Below are 27986 nucleotides of genomic sequence, written 5' to 3' on the forward strand. Positions count from 1 at the left end.
TTTTTAGTTCCTCAAAACGTGTCATGAGCGCAGCCATCTGTCTTTGGGCTTCAGCCTTTTCCTTGCGCTCCGCCTCACGTTCTCTGTTTGCCTTATGAAGATCCGCCAGTGCTATCTCGTACATGGTGACGAGATCTTAGCCTGACGGGCGGCTGCCGCCTGGATTTGCCTCACCGCCGGGGTTTGTGAATAATGCGCGGTTAACGCCGAACGCAGGGTCGGAGGGTTGGGGGATGGCGGGGAGTTCTGCCTGTTCTTCAGCTTTTCCCCCGCTATCGTTAGTCATGGTGATTGTAGCGGGATGACCTTTTGTTCAAGGATTCCCACAAACGGCGCCAATGTTAATGCCTAAAAGTCCAGCGGTAGCTGGATCTTAGCTAATGCTGATCCGGTGGGCGGATCAATATTTGTGTTGTTATCGTAGCTCCCGTTACCTGTCAAGTAAAATACAACGGGCGTCAGAGGGAGACCGCGCCAGGCGGTCTTCTACTATCTGATGCCTAAGTTAGTCAATATATTTATGTTGACAAAGTAACAGTAGGTAAGTATTGAATGCGTAGTTAATGAGGAGAGAGGAGAGAACCTTTTATAGGTGAGGAAGAGACCGATCTTGTCTTTGTTTTCGATGTGGGACTGATATGCTTCAGTTCCCAGTTTCAGAAGCTTCTGATGTCATCTTGGCGCGGCGCGTGGCGGCGTGTCGGCGGCGATCTGGAGATGGTCCGATGCTGAGGTTGTAGCCCGTCTGGCGGTGTGTCTGCATGTCATTCCTTTGGTTGGAATTGGTACCTTTGGTGGTACAATGAGCGTGGCCCATTATAGCTAATTATGCTTGCAGATGTACATGTATGTACAGGCACCCAACCACCACCTCCAAACGTATAGTTTCTGGCCACCAGCACCGTAAGCCCTCACCGCCGCTGCAAGTCATCTGCCACTAAGAGCACGCACCATCGCCGAGAAGCCTTCACCACCGTGTCCCCGAGCGACGTCGTCCCAACCACTATAAAAAGAAAATAGGATCAGATCTCCAAACCAGCCTCACCCACGTCACCGACCTGAATAGATCTCAACCCCCGACCTCCGCCTTCCTTGGTCGGCCCCCGTCGAGAACCAACAACTTCCGGCCAAACCCCAACAAGCACCGATGGATCTACCGATCAACCATTAAACTTCACCCCAAATTCGAACCCAGCCATAGCAGACACTCTTTGGAGAGTCCGAATGCCAAACTATCCACCATAACACCATTCTCCAGTCGAAGCGCAGGGAAGCAACCCAAATGAGCGAGCGAGGAATGAAGAAAAGCCTCAGACCAATGCGCTCTCCATATGATAAATCGAACACCGCAAGCCGGCCTAGACAGTTAACCACAAGGTTAATGATGACCCTGGCCATCAAGGTTTGGATTTTGAGAAGTTTTGTCAAAGGTAGAAGACGAGTAAACCCTAGCAGAGCGCTAGGTTAGAATCTTTATTATACTCTAATATTGAGATAAAAGATAATATTGATTAACGATGATCATTAGTTGACTGCAAAAATTAATAATTTCTAGTAAGTGCGACTTAGATGGAACTCTGTAGTCCGACCATTGTCCAACGGTGGACTAATACCTTTTTGTTCGACAAGAGGCGCAACACAACCATAAACTTGCTTACTAATCAAATACGACCACAAATCGGGCCTTGAAAGCTTACCATTCCTTCAACAATTTTATGTTGTTTTTGGATGACTCTTGCCATTTTTAGGATCAACATTTCTTAGCTTGTGTTTTAGTTTTAACCAAGTTATGCAGGAGCATATCTCATTTTCTTTAATCTTTACTTAATATATTAATTAGAAAGAAAGAATGAAAACAGAGAGATAGGTACAGTCATTCACGTGTGGGCACTTAATTTCTTTGATCTGTATGATCAGAGTATTTAGACCCTAATCCCTTCATACAAGGTAACAAGGGATTTAGTTCCAAGGAACAAACAGAGAGTTATTATTCACTATTCAGTCACCACCCCCAAAAGGCCAAATCTTTAAAACCTCGTGACAGTCTGCTACACTCATAATCTTGAATCGTGTTGTGCGTGAATGTCAGCGCATTTGCCATTAGTGACCTACACGTTCTCTCCTCTCACTTGCATTTCGGATCACCACAAGACCTTTTCTCTCTCTCTGCTCAATAATATTCCAACCCTCAGCCCCATCCACCTTTTGAGAAATTCAACAACAACCCACCACGGAAAAAGCCAAGGAGACAAAATCCCAATTCTCCCTTCTGCTTTATTCTCTGCTCATTTTTGCTTCTGGGCTCTTCTCCTTTCTTTCTTTCTGCCTCTGAATTCCTGGGTTTTCTGATCCCCCGCAGATTCCTTCACTTTCTGTCATTCTGTGCCAATTCCCCAACAGGGTTTCTCTCATTTTTGCCCCTCTGCTTCATAAAGCAAGAAGCTTTGATTATGGTTTTGCTGTAATGGGTTTCTTTGTTTCTTGTGAAAAGTGGTCGTAGCTAGTTGGTGTTTTCGGTTTTGGGGCTAGTCTTTGAGTTCAAAGGACATGGGTGGGGGACAGAAGAGTGACAAAGAAAAAGTGGAGGAAGAAGATACTGATAATGAAGCAGGAGAGGGACTTCCCAGGCAGATGAGTGAGACTTCTGTTTCTGCAGCTGAGGATGATGATGATGAAGAAAACAGCAACAAGATTCAGTTGGGTCCTCAATGCACTCTCAAAGAGCAGATTGAGAAGGATAAGGTGTGTGTTTTACCCTTTTTTTATTATTATTATTTTTTGTGAATTATTAATGGGTGGTTGACTCTGTTTTTGCTACTTTGGTATTGGTGGTGGTTGACTTTTGTATCAGGATGATGAGAGCTTGAGGAGGTGGAAGGAACAGCTTCTTGGGGCTGTGGATTTTGAGAGTGTTGGAGGTATTAAAGTTTTACTAGAATTGCATTTCAAATATCTGAATTTCATGTCAATTTTCTTTTGACTTTGATTTTTTACTGTTGATCATTGCCAATGAGCAAAGTGGTTTTGAAAATAATTGAAGTGTAACATTTTCTGTGACTGTTTTCTTTCAAGGTCTTGTCTCTTTCTTGCTTTGATAATGATTCCTTATCTTAACAATAGTTGCATCTTAATAATTGATCACTATGGAGACTCAATGTTTTCTGGCTATGCTTGTTCATAAAGAAACTATCATGCAAGAATTGTACGTGTTTTAAATTTGATTATTGGAATTCCACTATCAATTTTCATGTTGCTTATATAGGGAGATAGAAAAAAGACTACAGATCATCTTAGACAGTGTTGTGACATATGCCTACGACGAAGCTATTTGATGTAAATATGGTCATGCAATGGCATCATGTTTGACCAGCCTATAATGTGCGAATAAATTTGCGGAATTTGGAATAATAATGATTATGTTTATTAGTTTGCTCTTTAATGTTACATGAATCGGGACCTTTCATTACCCCTGTCTCAGAATTCAACCATCTCAAAAACCTGCCATTTGATATTGCTTTTTGTGGACGGTTGAGGGTGTTAAACCCCAACCCCCATTCCAAAAAAGGAGAACTTGCCGCATATAGGACCTGTGTGAGTTGTAGTATAATTTCCGTAATTCTTCAGTTTAGAAATTTAATGATCGTTCACACATCTTTCATTTCACTAGAGTGTTCCAAACTTCCAAAATCTTGTTTCCTCCCATCTTATGGAAGATAAAGAAGAGGAATCTGTCATATTGCTTTTGTTTTCCCCCTCGTTCCGCATTCAACTTACTGGTGCAGCTAGTCATCTTTATTGGGTTGCTTTTGTTTTCCCCCTCGTTCTGCATTCAACTTACTGGTGCAGTTAGTCATCTTTATTGGGTTGCTTTTGTTTTCCCCCTCGTTCTGCATTCAACTTACTGGTACAGTTGGTCATCTTTATTAGAGAATTAATGGTACCATTCTTTACTAATTTCATATTAAGCCTGTATATATAGAAATAATTATTTGGCTTTCTGCAATCCAAGGCTCTCTAATATCTTACAGTCTGTGAAGACCATGAATTTCAATATAAAGTATGTGTTATCCATCTCTTTCCTCATTTTTTAAATTGTTTTATTTTTTGCCTTCTTGCTTATACCACTTCTTTTCCTTCTTTTACTACAGAAACTCTAGACCCAGAAGTAAAGATTATTAGCCTCTCAATCCTCACTCCTGATAGACCTGACATTGTTCTTGATGTTCCGGACAATGGAAAACCCAAAGGCTTGTGGTTTACTCTGAAGGAAGGTAGTCCTCACAACTTGAAATTCTCCTTCCGAGTTAGCAATAACATTGTATCTGGCCTCAAGTACACCAATACTGTTTGGAAAACCGGCGTCAAGGGTAAGTCATTTGCATCTTAGTTCTTTTCTAAAGTTACATTGAAACATCATGCACTTGAGTGGTTCCATTCACACAGATTTTAATTTCAGTGGACAGCACAAAAGAGATGATTGGAACCTTCAGTCCTCAGCCAGAGCCATACACACATGTGATGCCAGAAGTGGTCACACCTTCCGGCATGTTTGCAAGAGGATCATATTCTGCAAGATCAAAGGTAAACCTGGACCAGTTAAAGTTACTTGCACAAATCTTACTAGAATGCAGTATTTTTACCATTAAATTTAGCAGTCAAAATTGCGTCCAAGTAATTGAAGTCATAATTCCCAAGTCTCAATCTGTTCTCTCTTCTGATCTGTCTTTTGTAGTTTCTCGACGATGATAACAAGTGCTACTTGGAAATCAATTACACCTTTGATATTCGAAAGGAATGGGCTGCGTGCTAGCATCTCTTTCATACAGATGATGTTCTTACTCCACAATTACTTTGAAGATTTTTCCCATTAATGACGCCCATTTACTATTTACTTCCTTGGTTATGTGAAGTTGATTACTATTTTTTTCTGTATGTGGTTAATTTTCATAACACTGGATTGCAAAGGAAGAGAGAAGTTGTTTTTGTGAGGGGATTCTTTGGTTACTACCTGTAATAAAAGGTGAGCTTAGATTGTATTTCTGATACTAGCATTTGTATGGTAACAACATTTTACAGTCTTTATCTTCGGATTCTTTAGCCAAAGCTAACTTGGACATGCTTTTGCTTTATTTCTGGATTTTTCCCAACTGAAATCATTGATAAAAATCGAAGCATTGGGCCATCCTGATTGTCAAATGGATCATAGCTCATTAAGCAGTTGGGCAATTTTGAGCTAATCTTAACTGACAACTTTAAGAAGCCATTGTTGCATTGAGTTGGTGAAGGATGCTTGTAATTCGCACTCAAGCAGTCAAGCATGAGTTTATTAATATTGAGTTCAGATTCCAGGTTTAAGGTGAGCATTCATTTTCTAGTATGAAAACAGAGCAGGGGTTTGAATTGTTCAAAATAGTCACTCTCAGTGAAACTTGAAAGTGGCATTGCCCTTTTTAAATGGGGAAAATGGATTATAAGGTTCCAAGATCAACAACCACGGATGAAAGGAACTGACGAGTCTAATTGGAATTAGAATCAGCTTGATTGAGCTATCTTAGCTGCTTTTCTGCACCTGAAAATAACTCACCATCCTCTCACCTCATGACTAATATCATACATATAGGTTTTTGTGTTGTAACATTGATGTTTTTGGACCGGTTATTGTACTTTTACTTCCTTCAAGTTTTTTCATAACTTATGATTAACTTTTTTCTTAGAGCAAAGGTAATGCAAGCTTGACATTTAGTTAGTTGAAAATGCAAATAGATTGGAGGTAGAAATCAGTTTGCTAATTAAGTGTGATCATGTGCCAAACCCCTGATCCTTGCTTTACTATTAGATTGAAAATTGCCACCACCTTCGCCACCTCTCTTTCAAGTCAAAGATCACCAATTTTAATTGATTAATCTATGCACTAAGCTGGATTTGACCGCTAATACCAATGGCTTTCACATGCCTAATATAGAATGATTAGACAATAAAGTCTTACTCGAGCAGGTAATACCGTAATAGAGATCTACTACATCACATAACAAAAATGTCAAAATCATTAAGAATCAAACTCTAGCAGCTAATTGAAATCTATTACATCACACGCAAAAAATGTAAAAACTATCAAGAATCAAACTCTAAATATTAATAGACTTTTATCATGTGATTAGATAATTTAGTAAACTCTAAAATTTTGAACAGCTAATACAAATCAACAATTAGCCGTCACAACCAAACCGCACAATCCTTTGATGATTTTGAGAGAGCTCCATTGAATGGTACATGAATCAGGAGTAATCTATGTCTTTTTTTTTTAATTTTTATACCAACAGTATTAATGGCAAGAATGGTAAGATTAGATGTCTAAATGTCGAATTTTTCTCAAATAATTAAACATTACAACTGTCCTTACCACTACAAAATTCCTAATTTCTAAACATAAAGTGGGTTTACTTAACGTTGGGGTTTCCTAACAAAAGTAGCATAATTAGTACTAACATGATATTTAGGGGGTAAATGTCGGTGTGTCGGCGGGAGTATTGAGTACGACAGGGAGAAAGTGTGTCGTAGGCTCCGAAATTTGGACCGCTAATATTAACGGCGTGTCGTAATTTCTCGTGAGGGAGTGCGCATGTTTCCGCGAATCATTGGGTCACAGTTGGCACCCGAAACTTTTGGGCAACAACTGGACAGCAAACTTCTGTTGGCCCAAATCTCATGCTGGGCCCCCCACTATAACTATACTTATTTCTCACCACGAGATTTTGAACGCACAATCATACATTTCTGGTAACTTTTCGTGGTAATTATGATTTTGAACACACAAACATCAGTGCTAAAGTTATTTCTAAAAAAGAATTTGAAACAGTGTGTCATCACCATGAACTCAACATAAAATTAACCCCAGATGTTTGGTCTAGCGGAAATCTTACTAAGTTTTTAAGTTGAGCGAATGTGAGCTGAATACTCAAAGACGTCTAGCGTTTGATCATCCGTTTGTGAAAAAACACCTCTAAGAGAGAGTTAAATCAGATCCCGACTCGGAGTTGTAACACACTTTGTCACCATTTTTTTTGTACCAAAGAATGAACTCAACATAAAATTGTAATAGTCACTGATGTTTTTTCTTTCTACATGATTGTTATGAGGAAAACTAAATTTCGTTATGACTATTGTTTGTTTACAGTAAAGTTAAAAATTTAGTTTATAACTTTATATTTGAAAACTGTCTTTCTCATTCATCCTAATTAAAGTTTTAACAGTTACTATTTTCTTGCATCTTAGATTTCATAGTTCCTTTTGCTTTGAAGTAAACCCTAAAAGCTTGCACCCAAAAACAAAACTAAAATCCATGAAAAGCTGAAGAAGTTGAACTTCTCTTTTTTTTTTCTTTTTGACTAGGTGAATCATAATCTTATCAACCCTTCTAGATCTTTTACTATTCACCAAGAAATATTCTCCCACCTTTTCTTTTCCTTGGAGTTAAATGCAGGGGAGTCAGGGAGTGAGTAACTTGTCATTTTCCAACTTCCTACCTCGGACACGACGGTAAATATTTAAGAACCCTTGTACTTCCACCTCCATAAAGTTACAAAAGAGGAGAAATAAACACAGTCAAAACCTAATTAGCACCCTCCAAATTCTCATGAGAAGAAGAGGAAAAGATGGTAATGATGGGGTAGAGTGAAAGGTTTAGGGTCTCTCAGTTTATTAAAAAACTGATTAGATGCAAGTGATTCAGAAAGCCCACCTTCCTATTTTCATGCCAATAAATCCTTTTATTTATTCATAGAAGCCTCCTCATTTCCAAACCATCAGGCACCAGCTGGAACCATCCCCCACTGCATTTTCTTGCTTTTGTTTGTATCCCACCAAAGTTACCACCTTTGCTTTATATAGTCCCAGACCATTTCAGCCTTTATTGCATTAGCAAACTCTTCAAGAACCCATTTTCTCTCTGAGTTCCTCTGCTTGAGGTCAGTGTCCTTTGGTCTCAGGCTGCAGCTTTTTCAGGTTTTTTGGTACATTTTTGACTGCTACTACTCTGTTCTTAATTGGTATTGTGGTTTATTGGTGTTGTTGTGTGGTATGGTTGGTAGGATTTTGAAATGTGCTGATCTAGATCTGATTTTGTTGATGTGCATTGTGTGACTGTGGACTCTTTTTCTTGTTCTTTATAGATTTCTTGACTTGGGTTTACTGTAACTGCTCATTGAAATGCAATTTCATCTGGCAGGGTTCAAAGACTGGGAACTGGGTCATGTTTTAAGTAGTTATCCAGCCTGAATGTGTTGCTCATTGCTTGTCATGAACTGTTGCATCTGTTCTTTGACTGTATATTAGATCTTTTATTGAACTGTTTCCAATTTTACAATGTGTTTATCAAGATCTGGATTTTTTTTTAATTTGGGTTTTTAGAGTGTTATTCTTGCATAGATTTGTTGAGCTGTGCATTCTTTTAACATTTCTATGGCACTGGAGGAAGGTGAAATGAAAAAGTTCAGATCTTGGAGTTTTAATTGGAAAAAACCGCTACTCATTGTGTGATTTAGACTGTTACCACTTCTTTTGAAACTGGGACTTAATTCACTTTTGGCAATTGTTGCAGGAATTTGGAGAATCTGGCCAGATACAGAAAGTATCATTCAATTTTTGGAACAATGGAACTTCCTGTGGTTTTCATGGCTGTACTGGTTCTGTGTTCATCAGCAGCATATGCTCAAACTGCCCCATCTCCCTCGCTAACCCCTACTCCAGCGCCAGCCCCAGCCCCCGAATTCGTGAACCTCACAGAGTTGTTCTCTGTGGCTGGCCCATTCAACACCTTCCTTGGCTACCTTGAGTCAACCAAAGTGATTGAGACATTCCAAGACCAAGCCAACAAGACTGAGGAAGGCATAACCATCTTTGTCCCAAAAGATAGTGCTTTTGCATCTCTTAAAAAACCTTCTCTGTCCAATCTCACCGCTGACCAGCTCAAATCTCTGTTTCTATTCCATGCTTTGTCACATTACTACTCTTTGGCCGATTTCAGAAACCTCAGCAATATGAGCCCCGTGGCTACAATGGCCGGGGGACAATACAGTTTGAACTTCACTGATGTTTCAGGCACTGCGCATCTTACCTCGGGATGGTCAGTCACAAAAGTGAGCAGCAGTGTGCATTCCACAGACCCTGTTGCTGTTTACCAAGTTGACAAGGTTCTTCTTCCGGAGGCAATCTTCGGTACTGACATTCCCCCAACCGCAGCCCCAGCACCAGCTCCGGAAATTGCTCCAGCTGCAGATGCTCCAAAAGCTGCAGACAGTGATGACTTGTCTCCAGGATCCTCACCAGATAAATCTTCTTCTTACAGAATTATGAGTTGGGGTCGATTGATTTTGGCAATCTCAGGTGGACTGGTCCTTTTCTTGTGAGGAAAGGAGCTTTGAAAAATTGAAATCTTTAAGTTAAGAGGCGGGTTTATTGGTATTTTGCTCAATTGGTTTGATTTGAAACCATTTTTTCTGGACATATGTGTTACTGAATGAATCTCTTATGCGTATGAGAAATTTGAGTTCTGGTATGAGTAAATGACATATTGTTTGATCTATTGTTTATACAGAAGAATATATTGGTTTGTATTTTGTTTCCTATTTGCATAATGTTGTTAAGATATTTATATATGTGAACTAGATTCCCTACTGTTACTGCTTCTTCTAAGCAGATCAGGATCCCTTATGGAAGTTCCACATGGTTCTGAAAGCATAGAAGTAAAAGAAAGTGCACATTTGTGAAAATCACTTAACAAAAAAGCATATCAAGGTAATGAAACTATAATGAGGTTTTTTTCGATACCATTCTTGCTTCATTGAGGCTCTAGGAAACCCCCCACCATGAAAGTGATGTATGAAGATTAGGGAGGAAAAGGCTAGGATACAAAAGACCCACATTTTCAAGCTTCCACATTATTTCAAATCCAAAGCCTCTTTCATCTAGAAGACCAAGGTTGTTTCTTGAACACGAAGTAAAAGCGCCGTCTCAGAAGTATGCCTAAGCATATAACCATATAGCAAGTGATTTTCAAATGGATAGTTTATGGGGCTGTTCTACACTACTCTGGAAGTCCGAAGTATTGAAACTCTAAAGTCGGGAGCCGTTAGTTTATGAGTGTGTTCACCATTGATGAGGGAATACTGAGTGTGATTAATAAGCTAATTGTTAAATCTGCATCATGCAACTAGTAGCTTGCAAGCAATGACTTCAACTTCTTGAGAAACAGAGAAATCTTAATGTCGGGCACCTCAGTTTACTTCTTCATCAATACTCTGAAGTCTGGACAGAGTCAGGTGAATTAGTCAACTAATTACATCAGTAAAATAAAGTTAGTGCAAGGTGCCGTTTCATAGATTTTTCTTTTTCTATAGTTGTTAGGATCTTGCATTAGCATTCTAGCTTCTCTTTTTCTTCATAATTAGAAGGTCCAACTAATCTGTTTTGATATGATAAATGAATAGAAAATTGTTGGTAAGCTTAGTGAGTAAGATTCAACAAGCACATACTTATGAGTTATGACCACAATTCGTTGACCAAAATTGCTTAGTGATTGGAGAGAAATGCCTTATTCAAGCAATTAAGGAAGCAGGAGTTTAATGACGAGGCTTGTGATTAAGAATCAGCAACTACGTACAAAAAAACGCATTTTACATATATTATTGTATTTATAAAACTGAAAATGGTTTCGTAAAATTTTACAACGAAATAATAATTTTGATTTATAAATGACCTCACTCTAGGAGACGAAATATACAATAATGCAAATATGTATAATCTTTCTTCAAATTGGTTGATATTGAAAAGCCACTAATCCTCTGGTCGAAGTTTTATATGTTATGATTCACATTTTTTTTTTTTCCTTATCTCAATTGAAGATTTGATATAAAAGTTCACCAACTATAAGAATTTCAAATAGGATGGGATATATTTTGTAATTTCAATCATATTACAAGTGCAAGTTATTATCATTTTCGACTGTTCTCTTTATTAACTTCGAAGAAATTATCAAAGAAAACAAACAGTCTAACATATTCTCATTCAAAACTCGTAAAATTACTACTAAATCGCAATTGCAATTGTTATGCAAACCTATTCCTCAGATATAATAGCCACATTGGTAATATAGTGAGTCACCTCCACCACAAGACATGCCATAATTTCACTGAAAAAAAAAATTTGACTTTTTTTTAGAGTAGAAGGAAAGAAAAAACTTCAATTTTGTATCCATTCGATTTAATTTTAGTCTTTGGTTGACCAATCGATCTTACAGTTATAAATGCGTTATGCTTGTGTAGAACAAAAAATGTGAGAAAGACTGATATTTCAAAGTAAATTCAAAAATGACTGTTCTTTATTTGTGTTGGTTCCCATTTTGGTATAAGCTTCAAATGGATACCAAACGGACGTTCCCACGGAAATTGTATGAAAAAGGGTGTGGTGTGTGTTTGCATTCAATATAATTAGAGAGACATAAAACTGAAGCCTCTCCTTCCTTGCTTTCCCACTTCCCTGGCTCTTCGCGCGTCCTATCACCCTGCACCTTTTTCTCTCCCTCTTTCTTTTTCTGTCTTTCATCAAAACACACACACATATTCATGTCTCTCCCTCCATTTCTGAAACCACAACAAAAGCAATGAGATACTCCTTCTATTTGAGTTTTGTTTTTTGAGCCAGGTTCTCTGTAAGGTACGTGATATTCATTTTCCGACGTGGGATTTGACTGTTTTATATGTTTGTTTCCTTTTCCATCTGATTTCCAATTCTGGGGTCAATGATAAATACGCGTTCTTGGATTGGCATGCACGTTGATTTCCATCTATGACATTGTTCCTCAATTGGGTTATCTGTTTTTCTTTTTTTTGATATGTATGGATCTGGTGCGGTTAATTCCTGGAGCATTATGATGTTTATGGTTGTGTATAACTAGTGGTTATTGTTTTTGGGCGATCCGTGTTAGTTTTGGGCACAAACAAAGGGCAAGATGTCTAGCTTTGTGGGTGTTGTTGTTAACGATACAGAGCTGCAGAGCCAATTCACCCAAGTCGAGCTTCGTACCCTCAAATCAAAAGTAAGCCTCTGTTCTGATTTTATGATATAAAATTGCAAGTTTGTTGTGTTGTGTATAGAATTGTTATAATAGATGTGTTGTCTGGAGAAATAACACGATCAAGTTGCAATTTTGTGGTGACATGTGATATGGGTTGGATTTGTTGCAGTTTCTTTCAACAAAGACTCAGAATGGGCGCGTCGCGCTTAAAGATTTGCCGGGTATTTTTGCAAGTCTCAGGTCTTTTAATGAAACGTTCAGAGAAGAGGAGATTAAGACCATCTTGGAGGAGTCAAAAAAGGACAGTGGTGAAGAACTTGAATTCGAGTCGTTTCTGCGGGTATGTGTCTGAAGCATGAGCTGATTTGAGTTCAATTTTGGTAGTTGGAAAATGGATTTGATTTAGCTAACATTGAAACAGAATCAACAAGTGGGATCTTGTGAATGAGCAAACCTTGTAGACAATTTCGTTTACTTTGTAACTATGTCCTCACATTTGTTAGATGCAATGGTATGGTATGAAATTGACTCTGTTTGTTTGGCAGGCACATTTGAATTTGCAAGCCCGTGCAGGCGCAAAATCTGGTCGTTTCAAAAAAACTGCTTCATTTCTCAAGGCAACCACTACAAAGGTTGTCCACTCGATCAATGAAAATGAAAAGGCTTCGTATGTCCACCACATTAACAACTACCTGGCAGAAGATTCGTTCTTGAAGAAGTATCTTCCATTAGATCCAGCTACAAATGCTTTATTTGATCTTGCGAAAGATGGAGTACTTCTTTGGTAGGGATGCTGGACCCACTCCACAATTTCTGCTCACTGTTGACATACATTTTCGAGTCTGTTGATTGTTTTTGTTGCTTCATGTAGTAAGCTCATCAACATAGCAGTTCCTGGGACTATAGACGAGCGTGCTATCAACACTAAAGGGGTCCTTAATCCATGGGAGAGAAATGAGAACCATACACTTTGTCTTAATTCAGCAAAAGCTATTGGCTGCACTGTGGTTAACATTGGTACACAGGATTTGGCTGAAGCAAGGGTAAGTTGAGCACCATGAGCTCCCCATTAAAACTTCTTAGTTTTCCCACTTGGTCTGAGCTTGCTCACTTTTTCTTAACTTGTTACCATATGCTTACTTTGCAGCCTCATCTCCTGCTCGGCTTAATTTCTCAAATTATCAAGGTATGCAGTACTGATCCCTTCTTGCCTCTGTGTCTCTTAGCTTCTGCCGTCCATAATTCATACGTTTTATGAAGGCTTAAACTACTGACTTGTCTTTTCATGTGGTGGCAATATCAGATTCAACTGTTAGCTGATCTTAATCTGAAGAAAACTCCACAGCTTGTGGAATTGGTGGATGACAGCCAGGTCACAAAGTTTATATTTGTTTCCTTTGAGGCTTGGTTAAATGAGAGTGATATTCTCTGGTTAGACTGTTATATTTATTGACGAGCATATGATATTTACTTCAGCTATTCTGTTAATGGACAGGAGGTGGAGGAGCTCTTGGGTCTACCACCAGAGAAGGTTCTACTAAAATGGATGAATTTTCATCTGAAGAAAGCTGGATACGAAAAACAAGTGACAAACTTCTCTTCTGATGTCAAGGTAAGAGCAAGCTGATTTCTTAGATTGAGGATAGGCACTGTATGCATCAGCTTGATTGCAACAGTGTTTCTTCCATTGTGACCAGTTTTAAAATATAGGCAATGAAATGGTGAACTGTCACGTATCCTTTCATCTTGTTGACCAATACTGGTCCTTTAATTTATGTGGAAGATCTGATGCAGAAAGCGTTTGATCTGTTTCTGTTACTTTACCAATATATCTAGTAATTGTTATGTTTTCCTAAATTCAGAGTTCTGATATTTCCACAAATGTACATGTTGTAAGTTGGCACGGCTAAATAACTTGGCCAGTTTAGGGATGAGAATACTTTCTTCTGATTGAATCATGCACCATTTCATTTACAGACACTTTCTTAGAAACTTTTAAATGTAGCCGTCATTATATTGTATTTTGGTCATTGTACCACTAGAATCTGTTACTTCTTTACATATAAAGCAATACTCTACATTTTTCAACATGATTTTCTCATCTTGTAGGAGGTTATAGGGTGTGTTTTTATTTTCTTTTTTCTTTTTTTATTGTCTTTGAATCACATATCAATTTTATGCATTTACAGGATGGAGAGGCTTATGCTTACCTGATTAATGCTCTTGCACCCGAGGTCTCAGGCCCCGCTGCCTTGGATACAAAAGATCCTACACAAAGAGCAACCATGGTTCTCGAGCAAGCTGAGAAATTGGATTGCAAAAGATTTCTCTCTCCTAAAGATATTGTTGAGGGCTCACCAAATCTTAATCTTGCATTTGTTGCACAAATCTTCCAGCACAGGCAAGCAAGAATACTTCCCAAGTGCTTTTGTTTGAGCCTGCAATTTGAAGAGTCATTTCCTTCTTTTTTTCACTTGCATAATTTTCGTTATGAATTGACATAAATTGTTAATCACCATCCTCTTTTCCTCTGGAAATAATGCTGATTTGATGTTCTCAATTTAAATTATTTTGTCATTGCAAAACATGTAAGTTTGTAATTGCTGGTACCTTGGCCACCTGGGAAACACAACCTATTGGATTTTTAACTTAATTCTCCTTCTCTATCACTTTAGTGGTCCTGATTTTTCAAATTTTGTATCCCACAGTAATCTGCAAAGTGCCTAGTGCTTTATTGTGCAGCTTAATATACTGTTTTTCCTGAACAAATTTATGACCCTGTTGCACATTATTGAAATCTGTATGTATGCTGTGTGGGTTCTCTGCAGGAATGGATTGAGTGCAGATAGTAAAAAAATGTCTTTTGCTGAGATGATGACAGATGATGCAGAAACTTCTCGGGAAGAGAGATGCTTTCGTCTGTGGATTAACAGCCTTGGAACTGCAACCTATGTTAATAATCTTTTTGAAGATGTTAGAAATGGGTGAGATTTTGTATCCTTCCTCCCTCTGACCCCTTAGAAGCACATGAATTCTAGCTTGGCTAACTCGTGATTGAATTATATCCCTTTTGCATGCAGATGGGTTCTTTTGGAAGTGCTTGACAAAATTTCTTCTGGATCAGTCAACTGGAAAAAAGCCTCAAAGCCTCCAATAAAAATGCCATTCAGAAAGGTTGAGAATTGTAACCAAGTTATAGAGATTGGGAAGGAATTAAATTTCTCGCTTGTGAATGTAGCTGGTAATGATATTGTGCAAGGAAATAAGAAGCTCATACTGGGTAAGTCTAAAAGTTTTCCTTTACAGTTTCTTTACATTAATTCTTACATTTGTGAATAAACTTACGAAGTTGTGATACACACTATTAGAATTTATGATGTCTGTTTGACTTGGCAAACAATATCAGAAACAAATATTGGACTTCTAATAGTAAGTTGTGCTTTTCTTTTTTGGCATTTTATTTTAAGGATCTCTACCGTTTCTCTTAATTCATACCTTAATAAATTTTGGAGATATTACTTGGGAAGAGAAGTGAATTTGGAAGCCATTTTTTTGTAGCTCCATCTAATGTTAAGTAACAACTCTTTACTTCCCCTTTCCCCCAGCTTATTTGTGGCAGTTGATGAGGTTTAGTATGCTTCAACTCCTGAGAAACTTGAGATCACACTCCCATGGTAAAGCTGGTAAAGAGATAACTGATGCTCAAATTCTGAACTGGGCAAACAATAAAGTGAAGAAGTCGGGTAGAACCTCCCAAATGGAGAGTTTCAAGGTAATCTAATACAATGCTCTTTAGTTTTGATGGAAAGATGACATCCATCTCATGGTTGATGATCAATTTAGTGTTTGCGGTTTTCTCTTGAACTTTTAGGATAAAAATCTCTCAAGTGGAATTTTCTTCCTTGAGCTTCTTAGTGCTGTGGAGCCAAGGGTGGTCAATTGGAGTCTTGCCACAAAGGGAGAAACTGGTATGTCATTTTGTAGTTCATGGCATGGTTTTGTTTTTATTATTGAAATAGTTGTAGACTTGTTAATTTGCTGTCTTGGAAGTTTTATTGTTGTTGCTCAAGAAATGAATGTATTAATCTCACAAGTTGTGGCCTTCCTAGGGAACAACTTACTCATGCGTGATGAATGACAGTCTTGAATAGAAACATAGGGAAATGTTTCAGTTTATCTAAGTTGTCTTTCTTTTGCTATCATGTGAGTTTTCTCACTTCGTTATCATCATCCTTGCAGAGGAAGACAAGAAGGGGAATGCAACATATATAATTAGTGTCGCTCGAAAGCTTGGTTGCTCCATTTTCTTGTTACCTGAGGACATTATGGAGGTAAGGATTATAGCCTAGTAATGAATATTTCTCAAGTCTTTATGGCTCAGATATTTGAAAGCATCAATGGCTTTTTATCCATTCACTATTATTAGTCACTGTTACCGTAGGAAGTATCTGGTTTCGTGGAAAAGTCTAGATCCCAAAATTCCGACAAGGAATTATGGAACTTCTCCTGCTATACTACATTTAAGTTTTAACAGAGCAGCATATTGAAGCATTTACTATATCTGTACTCTAAATTCACAAAAGTATATTAAATGTTCACTGGTTCAGCCCATTGAGCTTGTTGCTGTGTCCTTTCGAGTTCATATAACTTAACTTTTGTCATGCGTGAAAATAATTTTGTAAACTGGTGTTGCCGAAATGTTGTCTTTCTGATTTGATTGTCCGTTGATACTCAAAACTACTTGAGCAAAGAAGAGCATTAGCCGATGTTTGTGACTTCTTCTGATTGTTTAGTTGAACTTAATTTGACCAAAACAGATGTTTCCATTTCTCAATGTATTAATAGGCAGGTTGGTATGACATTCCAAGTTTACCGTCTGCTGTGATATGGTAGGTAAACCAGAAGATGATCCTTATTTTGACTGCAAGCATCATGTACTGGAGTATGCAGCAAGCAGGAGCAGAATCAGAGTCGGCCACTGACAGTCCCGTGGGCACCCCTACTAAAGCTTCTAAATCTGGTGAGAGCGAAGCAGGTTTGGCTAGGGAAGTCTCGAACTTGTCCATCACTGGCAATACTACTTCCCAACAGACAGGAAATCAATCTTCTCAAGAATCAAAAGACCTCCCAAATAGTTGAAGGATGACAGGATAAGGATTTACATGTATTTATTTCTTTTAGAAAACAGGAATAAGAGGAAGCTTGATTGCAATTATCAGACGCTCTCTTGCTCTTGATCTTCATGCAGGGACTCATTTATTTGATGGGGCTCATAAACCACAGGAGGAAAAGGAAAAGTTTTGTAAATTTTGTTAGTTTATTTTTCCTATTAGGTTATATACTCTTTCAATGGGCATTGTTTGTCGAATAATGTGATGGCGGGAGAAAGCAATATTTATACAGAAAAGATTAAATTTTTAGATTTTGTCAACTATTTCGAACTTAAAGCTTGATTCTTGTTTGGGTCGTAAACCTTGTATCTCAGCAGAACACATGCACCCGTACAGGCATTTAGCATTGTACTTCATTGTTGTTTACTACTTTTCCAAAACATAAAAAGAATAAAATAAGCACGTGAAGCCAAAAATAGTGACTCAAAAATCAACATCAGTTTGATACAGGATTACAGGTAAACAAGGTCTAGTACTTAAAGCAGAAATGCAAATCAGTGAACTCACATCCAGTGATAGATGAGGAACAGTTTCTACATTTTGCTTGCACCGGATGACATCAACAATGTTACCTAGGCATTCAAACCCATGAGGCAGGAACAATTTCATATTTCCTCTCAAGGTAATTTGATTCAGGAAATGTGTATCATGGCCAAGGACAATGCTCATATTCCTATGCCGTCTTGCATTCATCCACGATCTGCTTCACTGACAACTATAGATTCTTGAAGGTTTGTATGAGTAGTCCTTCAAATCTCAAAATAAAATAGAAAGAAATTAAAGAGGAAAAATGGAGGAGAAGGAGGAGAGAGAGCATATGCATAAGTCAATGGCGTCGTTGCCGGAGATTAGGGTTTAATAGCCTTAATCCCTTGGTGAATCGATTCTTTATGTCACTTTCGCAAATTTTTGTTTATTTATTTAAAAAAAAAAATTAGTTGTTTATTTTGTTTGCTTACTCTTGGACGATATTTTATAGAGGTCGTAATAAGGCTTGGTGGTCATAAAAAAAACCCTAACCCTCTCTCTAGAACTCCTCGAGGAACCCCTCTCTGTAGAACGTCGTTGGCTGCGCAGGTGCCTGTCCGGCTGCGCTCCAGCGTCTACAATGGCCTTTGGCCTTGCCTGCGCACGTTGGGGTTGGCCGGACAGGTAGCTTAGTTCGGAGGGGTGCTTCCGACTCGGAGGTTGAGATCGATGGGTGTTTCTACCGCCTCTCTCCCGGTTGCAGGTGGTGGTTGCGTCATGGCATTGGGACGGGATCAGAGTGGGCATGAGTCCTTGCAGGGTCGGAGGTGACGTCTGGTGGTGGTCAGCGGTCGGCTGGCTGGGTTTGATTGTTTTGATTGGCTGGCTGACGACGGTGATTAGACGTTGGTTTCGACTCAGGCAGAGGCGTTTTGGCGTGGATAGAGATCGCGGTCACTCTCCTTGGTCTGGCAGCGATGGGTCGTGTTGCAGGTCTGATGTCACTGATTGGGAGGTGGAGGTGGAGGCGCGGCGAGGCAGGTCTGGGGCTTGGGCATTGGCTGTGGGCCCTTTTGGGCTGAAGCTTGGGTTGGGGTTCTCTTTGGGCCCTGCCTTGTGTTGTTTTTTCAGTTTATTCTTTTGTTATGGGCACCCTAGGTTTGTTTTACTCTCTAATTTTGTTAGGGAATTACGCACTTTCGTGCCTCTTGCAAATCCTCTAGAGTAGTAACGACGGAGGATTCTCAAGATAAGGGCAAAGGGAAGCTTTTGGTTCCCAGGTCTCCTTGCCTAGTACTTGAAATTGAGTCATTTACTATTTGATTCTTAGTTCTCTCTAGTTGTACACCAATTGAGGTCTCTAGGCGGCTAGGTTTACTTTTCAAAGAGAGGCTTGTAGTGGGGTTTTGATCTCTTGTATGTAGGCTCAATAAGTGAGCGCATGTGTTAGCAGTGAGGGTCACTTGTCCTTTGTTTGGTAGCTTATACCACTTATGATTTTGGTGTAAGACAACATTTAATGTATGTGCCTTCTGGCCATGGATAAAGGAATGAAGTTATCTATTTCCTCAAAAAAAAAAAAAAAAAAAAAAAAAACAACTTGACGAAAGAAATGGCAACTTTTACTGAGCAGTTTGTGGAAAGAGACTTCCACTGTGGAGATAATGGGGAAATTTGCTGGTCCTGTTGGAAGCTATGATGTTCCTCCTGTCGCATATCCTGATATTCAGCTGGAAGCCTGATTCAGACAGATTCAACTATTTTTAGGTAGTGATTGATTAGTGCATTCTCTTCAAGCCTACAAATGCACGCTCCAGGCAATGTCGGAAGTGCTTCAGTCCAATGAAAGTTGCATGAGTGAGGATTTGAACTCTCCTAGCTTGATCAACTCTGTGGAACTCAACTAGGATAGTAGGCATAGCTGTGAATTTAGTGAATGGGAGAGAAGTTGCTAAGCCTATACGTTCAGAAATTCCGACTTTTCTTCTTTTTATGGAAAACAACACTATAATCTTTCTGAAATTCCAAGTATTTGTTGGTATAAAACTGTGCTCATAGATTTCATCAGTTATCGAGTAATTTTCTGTTAATTTAAACATCAAATAAATCTACTTTCAAGCTTCAGCTAATAATTCCTTTGCAGGTACAACTTCAACACAAATGTATTAAACTTTTCTAAGTCTAATTTGAAAAGACTTGAAGAGTATAAGTCTCTTTTTCTTTTCTTTTTTGAAAAGTATCTTATTTATAGTATAATGGAAAATAAACAAAAATGGCTAACCTACATTGTCTCCTTGTTCACTGTAATAGCATAGGGAGACACAGACGTTCTAGGAACCATTGATATCATCAATAAGATCTGCATCACACTTTTCTTGTTCTGCAACAACCACAAGCATCTCAAGTCGTTTATCAAAAAGTAGTGCGCTCTCATCTCTTTTGTCAAGCTCCGCAGCTTCAGCTTCAAGCCATTTTTCTCTTAAGTCATCAAGAACATTGCGTTGGTCTGTATTGACTTCAGCTCCCGGTGCACTTGGATTAGTGGTGCGAAGTGATGAATCCCCAGATGGTGGAGGGAGTGTCAACAGCATTGCTCGGAACTCACGAGTATCAGCAAATGTCTCAAAGTTACAAGCTATTGTATCTAAACAAAATTCCCTTATCTTCAGAACGCCATACCTATTCAGTATACACAAATTCCATGAATCAAGCTATTGATAAAAATATCCAAGGAGGAAAATCTGCTGAGTGTGGGATGAAGGAGCACCATACATGTCTGATAATATCAGCCAATTGCACAATTCTGCCGGTGAGACATTTTCCAGGTGTGGCAGTAGTACATCAGCAACAGCACGCTTAAGAGGAAATAATAAATATCTAGAGGCAGCATCAAAGACTTCCCCCGCCTGCTCAGTCAACAATCAGTATTAGAGCACAGGAAAAGCCAGTGTGGTTCTTTTCAGAAATAAAAATAACATCACAGGATTTTTTTTCTTCTTGCTGGCAATGTCAGAAGCTCCTATTAACATATAATCTACCTGATCCGGGTCTATATCCTTCAATCCGTCAGTGTACCTGAACCAAACAAAGGAGTCAGAAAAGTTGCATGACACAAAAAATCCAAACAACTAAAGCACAGTTGATCACACAAGTACAACGACATGCTGACAAGGAAAGAAATATTTATTGTTATCATGTAATCAAATAAAAACCAGAAAATAAACAACCAAATACCAAATAACGAAATATAAGCATATTTCTTCATATATTCTAATTCAGCTTCTATATGAAAACACTTACATATACTCGATCATCTTCTCGAATGCTTCAGAGCTTAAATCATGTTCCTCAAGACATGGAAGGGTATGAACAGGTATATCACTTTTTCCTTCATGAAAGTCCTTCATACGGGATAATCTTGCTTTAAAATACTCCGACCTTGATGCTAAAACCACTTGATGGCATCGAAAACTCTTTTTATCAACTTTTACACAAACATCTGCAAGATCCTCTACAAAATCACTGAATTGCATGGTACGCACAGAAGATGTTAATTCTTTGACACCATTATCTAGGTTAAGTTCCCTGGTGGAATTGGCAAGGGAAATCTGAAGGATCTCATGCAAAGTTGCAGGAAGCCGATCTTCTTCAGGAAGAGAGACACCTTGTAAGATGAAGCGTTTTATAGAGCTGTCTATGTCTCTCAATGCTTTGTACTCGGCATACTTTTGGTGAATCAATTCTTTCTCGAGAATTCTTTGTAAAGATTCACATTTACATACTTTGCAGATCCTCACAAGTTCCTCCATATCATCTACAGCAACTTCTAGTCTGTCGGAGTAAAAGAATTGGATGAGACTGTATAGAGCAGGATATGACAACTTTTCCCTTGAAAATCTCACTTCCCTGCGTTCTTTCCAATCAGTCACAAACTTTCTTCTGAAAAATGGTGACCGAGCACTTAAGATGACTCTATGAGCTTCAATGGCTCTCCCTTGAACAAAAAATACCACATCTGGAGGAAAATATCCATCACTGGCTGGAAGACCTACTCAGGAATATCAAACGCCGTGTGTCACTTTAACATACATATTCTTCTTGAATGAGAGATATATGCAAGACCATATGTGCTGACTGACATTGACATAGATGTAACTGCAATGGGCACAAATTTTAGCTTAAGCTACCAGCAGGACTGACATTGTCATAATCCATCCCTATATTTCAGAAAATACAAACACAAACAGAAAAGACATATACTTGTCTGCATCTTCATTAGTAAATCAGAATACACAAGACTCTCGGCAGCCTACCTATCTTACTCAACTCATTAAACCAAACCGAGCTTCATGTCATCTATGGTTTAAAAAGCAATCCTCACCCTAGTCTATACAGGTCAAGAAATAAACAAAAAACTTTCATCATCATAACAACACAAGGACAGAAATAAACCTATGTCTTACTAATAGCCAACACTTCAATCAATATGCATTGCATACCAACAAAAACACAGAGCCCTAAACCCCTTCAGCTATAAACCGTTATCTTAGAAATTAACACAAACCCATTACTCCTTCCCAGATGTTAAACCAACCCATTACAATTCCAAAACAAATGCACACCCATTATATAAGCAATTGCATTCCTATGAACTATAAACAAGTAAGTAAATACCTGAAGTTTCAAACTGGGCCTGCTCCAAATAGGCCCAATTAGCCGCACAGCCCAAGAACGTCTCTCTCATCGCCGCCTGCAACGGCCCCAACGGCGGCGGCCGCGCCTCAAACGCCTTCAAAAGCTTCCTCACCTTCAAATTCAGCGCCGCGTAATGACACCGATCGCCGTCAAAAGTATGCTCCGTGCATATAGCTCCGCTCTCCAGCAACATACGCGCCGCCTCGAGGTGTCCGGCGAGGCACGCGTAGTAGAGCGCCACCGAGTCCCACTGGTCACGCGCGTTGACGTTGACTCCGGACTCTAACAAGTACCTGAGGCGGTCGACGTCGCCGGCGCGTGAGGCCTCGAAAACGTCGCCGTTTGGGACTTTTTTAATGGGGAGGGAGGAGGCGAAGTCGGCGGCGTCGAGGTCGATCCCGTCCAGGTCGGGATCGATGGTCCAGGATTGCCGCTCCGGGGACATTGCTGGGTCGGGTTTTCGGGTCTGCGTTTTGGGGGTTTAGTGATTTGGGGTTTTGGGTTCATAGTAAAAATGGTGGCTTTCAATGGGTTTCGAGCAAGTTTGCATTTTTATCAGTGAGCTAGTGAAGACGACAAGGAAAGGAGCCGGTAGAGGCTTTGGGGTTGGAGGGAGATTTGGGTTGTGCATCCATATATAGGGTACTAGATGATGTGAAAAATCACTAATATCCTAAACCCAAAATACAAAAATATAATTTTTGAATTTTCTAGTCCTTTGTTTTTTTTTAATCAGATAAATAATTGAAATACTACAATTAGTTTTTTGTAAATCGAATTCTGTCGAACTCACAGCCTCTCACTTATGAAGGTGAGACTATGTCACTAGACCAAATTGTACTGAGCTTTGATTTTCTAACTCAAAATATAATTTTAGATTTTTTTTTGTCTGAAAAATAAAATTTTGGATATATATATATATATATATATTTCGCTTTTTATTGTATTTTGTTTTGGAAAGTTGCTTAAAATAGAAGGCGAAAACATGCACAAAAATAGCGTTTATACACATAAAAAATTGCTTGAACCTTACCAAACATTAAGAGTTCATTACGACAATGCTATTTTCTTTCCATTTTTGTAAGAGGAGGCTATTTTTCTATGCCATTTTTTGATAATCCCTTTTTGCATTTTGTTTCAGCTATTAAACGGTTTGTATCCAATTCTTTAGAAAGAAAATGTACTACTTTAGACTTGGTGTAGGGAGCATAGTGAAGATGTGGATACATTTGGTATGTGTATGTAATGACTAGTCTCTATAAGGTCAAGGGCTCACAAAGCTATGATTTGGGAATATTAATTCCGGAGAAAAGAAAATGAAAGAACTAAAGTTTAATTCACTTGAAAAGTGAAGACACAATATTAAAGCAAAAATTACAGGGCATGCAAGCAAGTGCAACAATGCCCTAATTTGCAGTATATATGGTAACAGTCAGAAATGTACACTGATCATCTACAACAACACATCTCCTAATAATAGACAACAGGCAACTCTCTTGTTTGTTCCTCCTTTTTACAGGAACAAACAGGAGGAGGCAACAAACTCAGTTTTCTTCGCTAGGTTGAGTGACATTCTGCATTTTGACTCGGTATGTTATTCTCTTCCAATTTCAGGGAATTTAACCGTTGAACTCTCTGATCAAGCTCCTTCATCACTGCCGGTTCTTGTTTTTTCCTTTGCTTTGATATAGTGTTGGTTGTAAACGAACCTATCTGATCAAATGCTACCTGGAAGCATTATGACAGAGTATTAGGAGGAAATCCAACAGTGCCCAGATTCACAAATTAAGAAACCAATGTAGTTCACTCCATGCATAGTAACTTCTCTACATTCCAGCAACCTCTCATAAGTCCTTTTTAACATCAGCTATATATTAAAGATTGATGTATTCACTCTACTAATGGTAATGATCCATGCCAAAAGATTAATTTGAAAGTATTGTACGCATGTTATGCCAAGTTTCACTCTAGCGCATCACTGAAAAGAGCAAGCACAGAGAAATGTGTTACCGTCAATAGCTCATCAGGATCAAATAGATGATGAGTGGTTTTCTGCAGAATATTAATTACATCGCCAACATGATGGGTTAGAAGCAACTCCTGTTCCTTCATCTGCAATTGCAAGTCATGATTTCAGACAACCTTTTCATGTATTAATGTCTAATGACTAACAACCAACAAGCAAGTAAATCTACACAACTGATACCAGCAAAAGAAAAAGGCCACATTTCTTGTACCTTAAAGATTGCCAAAGCCACATGAAACATAACTTTGGCCCCTTCGTAGAAAAGGACATCCCATACCCTTAGAGTAGTCTTTTGGGAAGAAAAAAAAAAAAAGACCCATGAAAGTGTTAGCAACAGAAAAAACCCACAAATCATTTCGCTATGTTTCAAAGTAACAAAGAGAGATAGAGTCAACAGTATCCCTAACCTCTGAAGGCAAGCTCTTAGAAAAGAGGCAAAGAAACCACTCTGTGGCAACAAGGGATACATCAAACTCCAATGCTTCCAAATGTGCCGCTACCCTGCATTGTTCTTCAAATGTTTAGAATAGATATAGAAGAAATAAGTCATTTCAGGCTAAGTCCCTAAAATCAGAACAACAACACAGACCAAAAAAAAAAAAGTAGGGAAGGTACCTTGGACACATTTTAGCAAGAAAATCCTTGAAAACTCTTTGTTCGACATGGCATCCTGATAAATTATTTGTATAACAGTCATTGACCAAGACATTTTCCAGGAGAACAGCTAGCATCCAAAATGCATCTTCCTCTGTTTTCATCACAAGCAGTAACAGTGCTGCAACATAATTTAAGCCCTGCACCAAGAAAGTTGAACCATTCAAGTTAAGTAAATACCAACAGCCAAAAGGAATCAATTCATAAGCAAGTAAAGAAAGGAGAATCAATTTTGTTGCTTTATAACTATCTGGGAAAATACATCGAATAAGATATTCTCTAAAGACACTAAACGACAAATGGAGAATGGCCCCCAAGCATATTGTGGTTATACAAACTGTTCCAGAAGATCCTTCTAAAACATTTTAGTAAGACTCATACTTCAGTGGGTGCATAATATAGGACCTAATGAGATCAGGGTGCGAGTGTTGAGGAACAACATATGGCACTGATATCAATAACCATTTGGGAAACTATTGCAACATGTTTTATTTAGTGGATTTCCCTGATTAGTCTCTCCATTTGGCAGTAAGGAGTTTCAAATGCAGGATATTTTCTTTAGTGGAGTGGTGCAGCAAAACATTTCTCATTAACACAAAATGAGGATCTGAAGAGGAAAAAAAAAAAAGACAACACAAAAGGAGGAGGGAGGATATCGATCAGTTAGATGTATTTTACTTGTGCTGATTAGAGGTGCCATAAGGAAGAAACAAACGGACTGACAGAACCTGAACAAAAAGCATTAGTCCAACACATTTCATACATATGAAAATGGTTGAACAGTACATTTCCTGAAGCACAATCAGATTGACAGCAGTAGAATTGCTAAACATACTGCCATTTTTGGAGCCAGCTTCATCAAAGAGCAATGACAGAAGCAACAAAATTACTTTTCAACAACATCAGAAACTTAAAGAATGGTTCCAATTATACATTGGAAGGTGTAGGAGACTGACCTGACAATAACCCACATCCGAATCACGGAACGAATACACAACAAGAACGCGACGAAGAGCAGCATGTCCTTCTGGGGTGTCCAACCATGGGTGACCAGGGAAGGTACGGGGCAGGTCCTGCACATACACACAGTCAATGAACCTATTCAATAACAAATTAACAATACAATCTCCAGAGAAATGCTGACCATTACAGAAAAAAGTAATGGAGCATTTCACAATGGGATTTGTATAATCACACAGCAAAATGCTACAGCCATGGATCACAAGATCAGCCACACAAGAAAACGCACATGATCGAAAATGAATCCCACTAAAGGAAGCTAAACCTAACAAGATGGATCACACATGAACAATTTCAAACCCGAAAAGCACTTGATCGAAAAAACAGTCAAGATCCAACATTCACGACAAACCATGATTGCAATCCAAGAGAGACTCACATGATCAATCTGCCTAGTGGCAGGTGTGACCTTGCCCTCCACGGCAATGGTCAAGTCATTGTAATAGCTGTCCGGCACGGTGGACTTCTTCTTGGCGGCCCCGGAAAGCGAAAACCAGACCTTGGGCCGGAGCACCGGGGGAATCCCCTTCCTGATGAGCCTCTTGAGAGTAATGGCATTGGCCAAAGCCGAAAACTTTAGCGAAGCCTTAAGCGATTGGCCTTCTGAAACGGACTTGTGCAAGTACCAATTGGCCCCTTTATTGGCCTCCATTGACCACCAAACCCTCCCCTGCTGCCTCACCTTCTCCCTCACCTCGTTCAACACATTGACGTCGTCCACATTCCCTTCCACCGTGAACCCATAAAGGTCCTGGAACTTGACGGTGAGATTGGCCCTCCGGGCATGGATGCTCGGCCTCAAGATTGGGATTTGAGCTAGGGATTCAAAGGACAGCTCTCTTTTGTGTCTGGCTCCATACATTTCTGGAGATCAAGAAACCGAAAAGGAAACACAAACAACAAGAACAAGAACAAGAAGATAGGCCCCTTTTGTCAAACTAGAAAAGCCCACCAGGTTGAAACAACCATGAACTGGTCTAGAAAGCAAGCCTCAGAGGCTCAGAGACTTTGGCTTTTTCCGCAAACCTTCTGCGCTTTCTGCAAAAGTCAGGCACAGCATATATCACCAAAAACTACCAGTTGTGACCTTTTCTGCCATCATTAATATTATTCATTTATTTTTAATCTAGCTTTCCTTTTTCTCTTTTAAAAACCCAGAAGAAAAGGAGGAAAAACAAAAAATCTGCTTCAAATGTAAAAATTAGAGGGAAGAATAGGAAAGAAATTGGGTACCTGAAATGGGGATTGATTCAAGAGAAGAAGATTATTCTATTTTGGGAATAATTAAATCACTGATTACCAAGAATTGAGGAATTAGAGGGGGGTAATTTAAGCTTTCCACATAAACAGAAACAAAAAAAAGAAATGGATGGTCTGAGCTTCGCTGGTGTACAAGAGGAAATGGTGAAGCAGGGTAGGCTCGTATAACAAAATTAGTTTTCTGGGGTTGTTTTAAATTTTGGCTTTTGAGAATGTCCTTCAATATATTTAAAAAATACATATATGAAATTATATAATAGAAGGTTTACAGAATGTCTTTCAATCTATTTTTAAAAATTCGTTTTTCCCTTTCTCTTATTTTAATTTTAAGAATTTTATTTTAAAAAATAAAAAGAATGCCGAGATCAATAATTCTTTGCTCATAATTAATAAAAGAGGTATTGAATTTGAATTCTCATTCTTCCAATTTCAATAATACAATTATAAATATGATAAATTCGGTTCTCTCAATTCGATAGACATAAATTTATTTTCTTTCTAATTTACTGATTTTAAAAATATACAAGCAATGTTACAAATATGATAACAACGTACTATAATCTTAATGTTACTATGGATCTTAATGTATTTATGTAACATGTATTTAAGAAGATTATGTAAC

At 38.7% G+C, this 27986-nt stretch overlaps 5 protein-coding genes across 9 annotated transcripts; 3 read left to right on the forward strand and 2 right to left on the reverse strand.

The window, feature by feature from the left end:
* The first annotated feature begins 1974 nt into the window (after window positions 1–1974).
* On the forward strand, window positions 1975–5082 carry LOC112188025 (rho GDP-dissociation inhibitor 1). The gene is made up of 5 exons (XM_024327039.2): window positions 1975–2742; window positions 2852–2918; window positions 4149–4367; window positions 4457–4581; window positions 4733–5082. Exons 1-5 carry the CDS (start codon window positions 2548–2550, stop codon window positions 4808–4810), a joined length of 684 nt encoding a protein of 227 aa, XP_024182807.1. The 5' UTR covers window positions 1975–2547; the 3' UTR covers window positions 4811–5082.
* A 2702-nt stretch (window positions 5083–7784) lies between these two features.
* On the forward strand, window positions 7785–9623 carry LOC112191005 (fasciclin-like arabinogalactan protein 7). 3 transcript variants are annotated; one of them, XM_024330534.2, is made up of 2 exons: window positions 7785–8001; window positions 8597–9623. In XM_024330534.2, the coding sequence occupies exon 2, from the start codon at window positions 8649–8651 to the stop codon at window positions 9402–9404; it is 756 nt and encodes a 251-aa protein (XP_024186302.1). In that variant the 5' UTR covers window positions 7785–8001; window positions 8597–8648; the 3' UTR covers window positions 9405–9623. The 3 variants fall into 3 exon arrangements, with proteins under 3 accessions (XP_024186302.1, XP_024186300.1, XP_024186301.1); XM_024330532.2 differs by having other exon boundaries at window positions 7786–8009; XM_024330533.2 differs by having other exon boundaries at window positions 7786–7964.
* Window positions 9624–11486: 1863 nt separating this feature from the next.
* Window positions 11487–17494, forward strand: LOC112188172 (fimbrin-5). The gene is made up of 15 exons (XM_024327232.2): window positions 11487–11709; window positions 11981–12091; window positions 12240–12410; window positions 12616–12854; window positions 12942–13113; window positions 13218–13256; window positions 13374–13442; window positions 13566–13682; window positions 14260–14471; window positions 14899–15054; window positions 15151–15350; window positions 15676–15842; window positions 15942–16038; window positions 16310–16401; window positions 16964–17494. The coding sequence occupies exons 2-15, from the start codon at window positions 12005–12007 to the stop codon at window positions 17207–17209; spliced, it is 2064 nt and encodes a 687-aa protein (XP_024183000.1). The 5' UTR covers window positions 11487–11709; window positions 11981–12004; the 3' UTR covers window positions 17210–17494.
* Window positions 17495–19309: 1815 nt separating this feature from the next.
* LOC112188268 (BTB/POZ domain-containing protein At2g04740) lies at window positions 19310–23030 on the reverse strand. 3 transcript variants are annotated; one of them, XM_024327354.2, is made up of 6 exons: window positions 22384–23030; window positions 21010–21757; window positions 20748–20784; window positions 20482–20615; window positions 19995–20388; window positions 19310–19630 (listed from the first exon to the last, which is right to left on the reverse strand). In XM_024327354.2, the coding sequence occupies exons 1-5, from the start codon at window positions 22847–22849 to the stop codon at window positions 20040–20042; spliced, it is 1734 nt and encodes a 577-aa protein (XP_024183122.1). In that variant the 5' UTR covers window positions 22850–23030; the 3' UTR covers window positions 19310–19630; window positions 19995–20039. The 3 variants fall into 3 exon arrangements, with proteins under 3 accessions (XP_024183122.1, XP_024183123.1, XP_024183120.1); XM_024327355.2 differs by having other exon boundaries at window positions 19991–20388; XM_024327352.2 differs by lacking the exon at window positions 19310–19630 and having other exon boundaries at window positions 19778–20388.
* A 685-nt stretch (window positions 23031–23715) lies between these two features.
* LOC112189806 (growth hormone-regulated TBC protein 1-A) lies at window positions 23716–27523 on the reverse strand. Its single transcript, XM_024329164.2, has 8 exons — window positions 27338–27523; window positions 26484–27142; window positions 26041–26157; window positions 25046–25224; window positions 24838–24931; window positions 24642–24719; window positions 24415–24516; window positions 23716–24132 (listed from the first exon to the last, which is right to left on the reverse strand). The coding sequence occupies exons 2-8, from the start codon at window positions 26964–26966 to the stop codon at window positions 23962–23964; spliced, it is 1224 nt and encodes a 407-aa protein (XP_024184932.1). The 5' UTR covers window positions 26967–27142; window positions 27338–27523; the 3' UTR covers window positions 23716–23961.
* Between the last annotated feature and the right edge of the window lie 463 nt (window positions 27524–27986).

The sequence above is a fragment of the Rosa chinensis genome, chromosome 2 (genome assembly GCF_002994745.2).
Source record: "Rosa chinensis cultivar Old Blush chromosome 2, RchiOBHm-V2, whole genome shotgun sequence".
Classification (NCBI taxonomy): Eukaryota; Viridiplantae; Streptophyta; class Magnoliopsida; order Rosales; family Rosaceae; genus Rosa; species Rosa chinensis.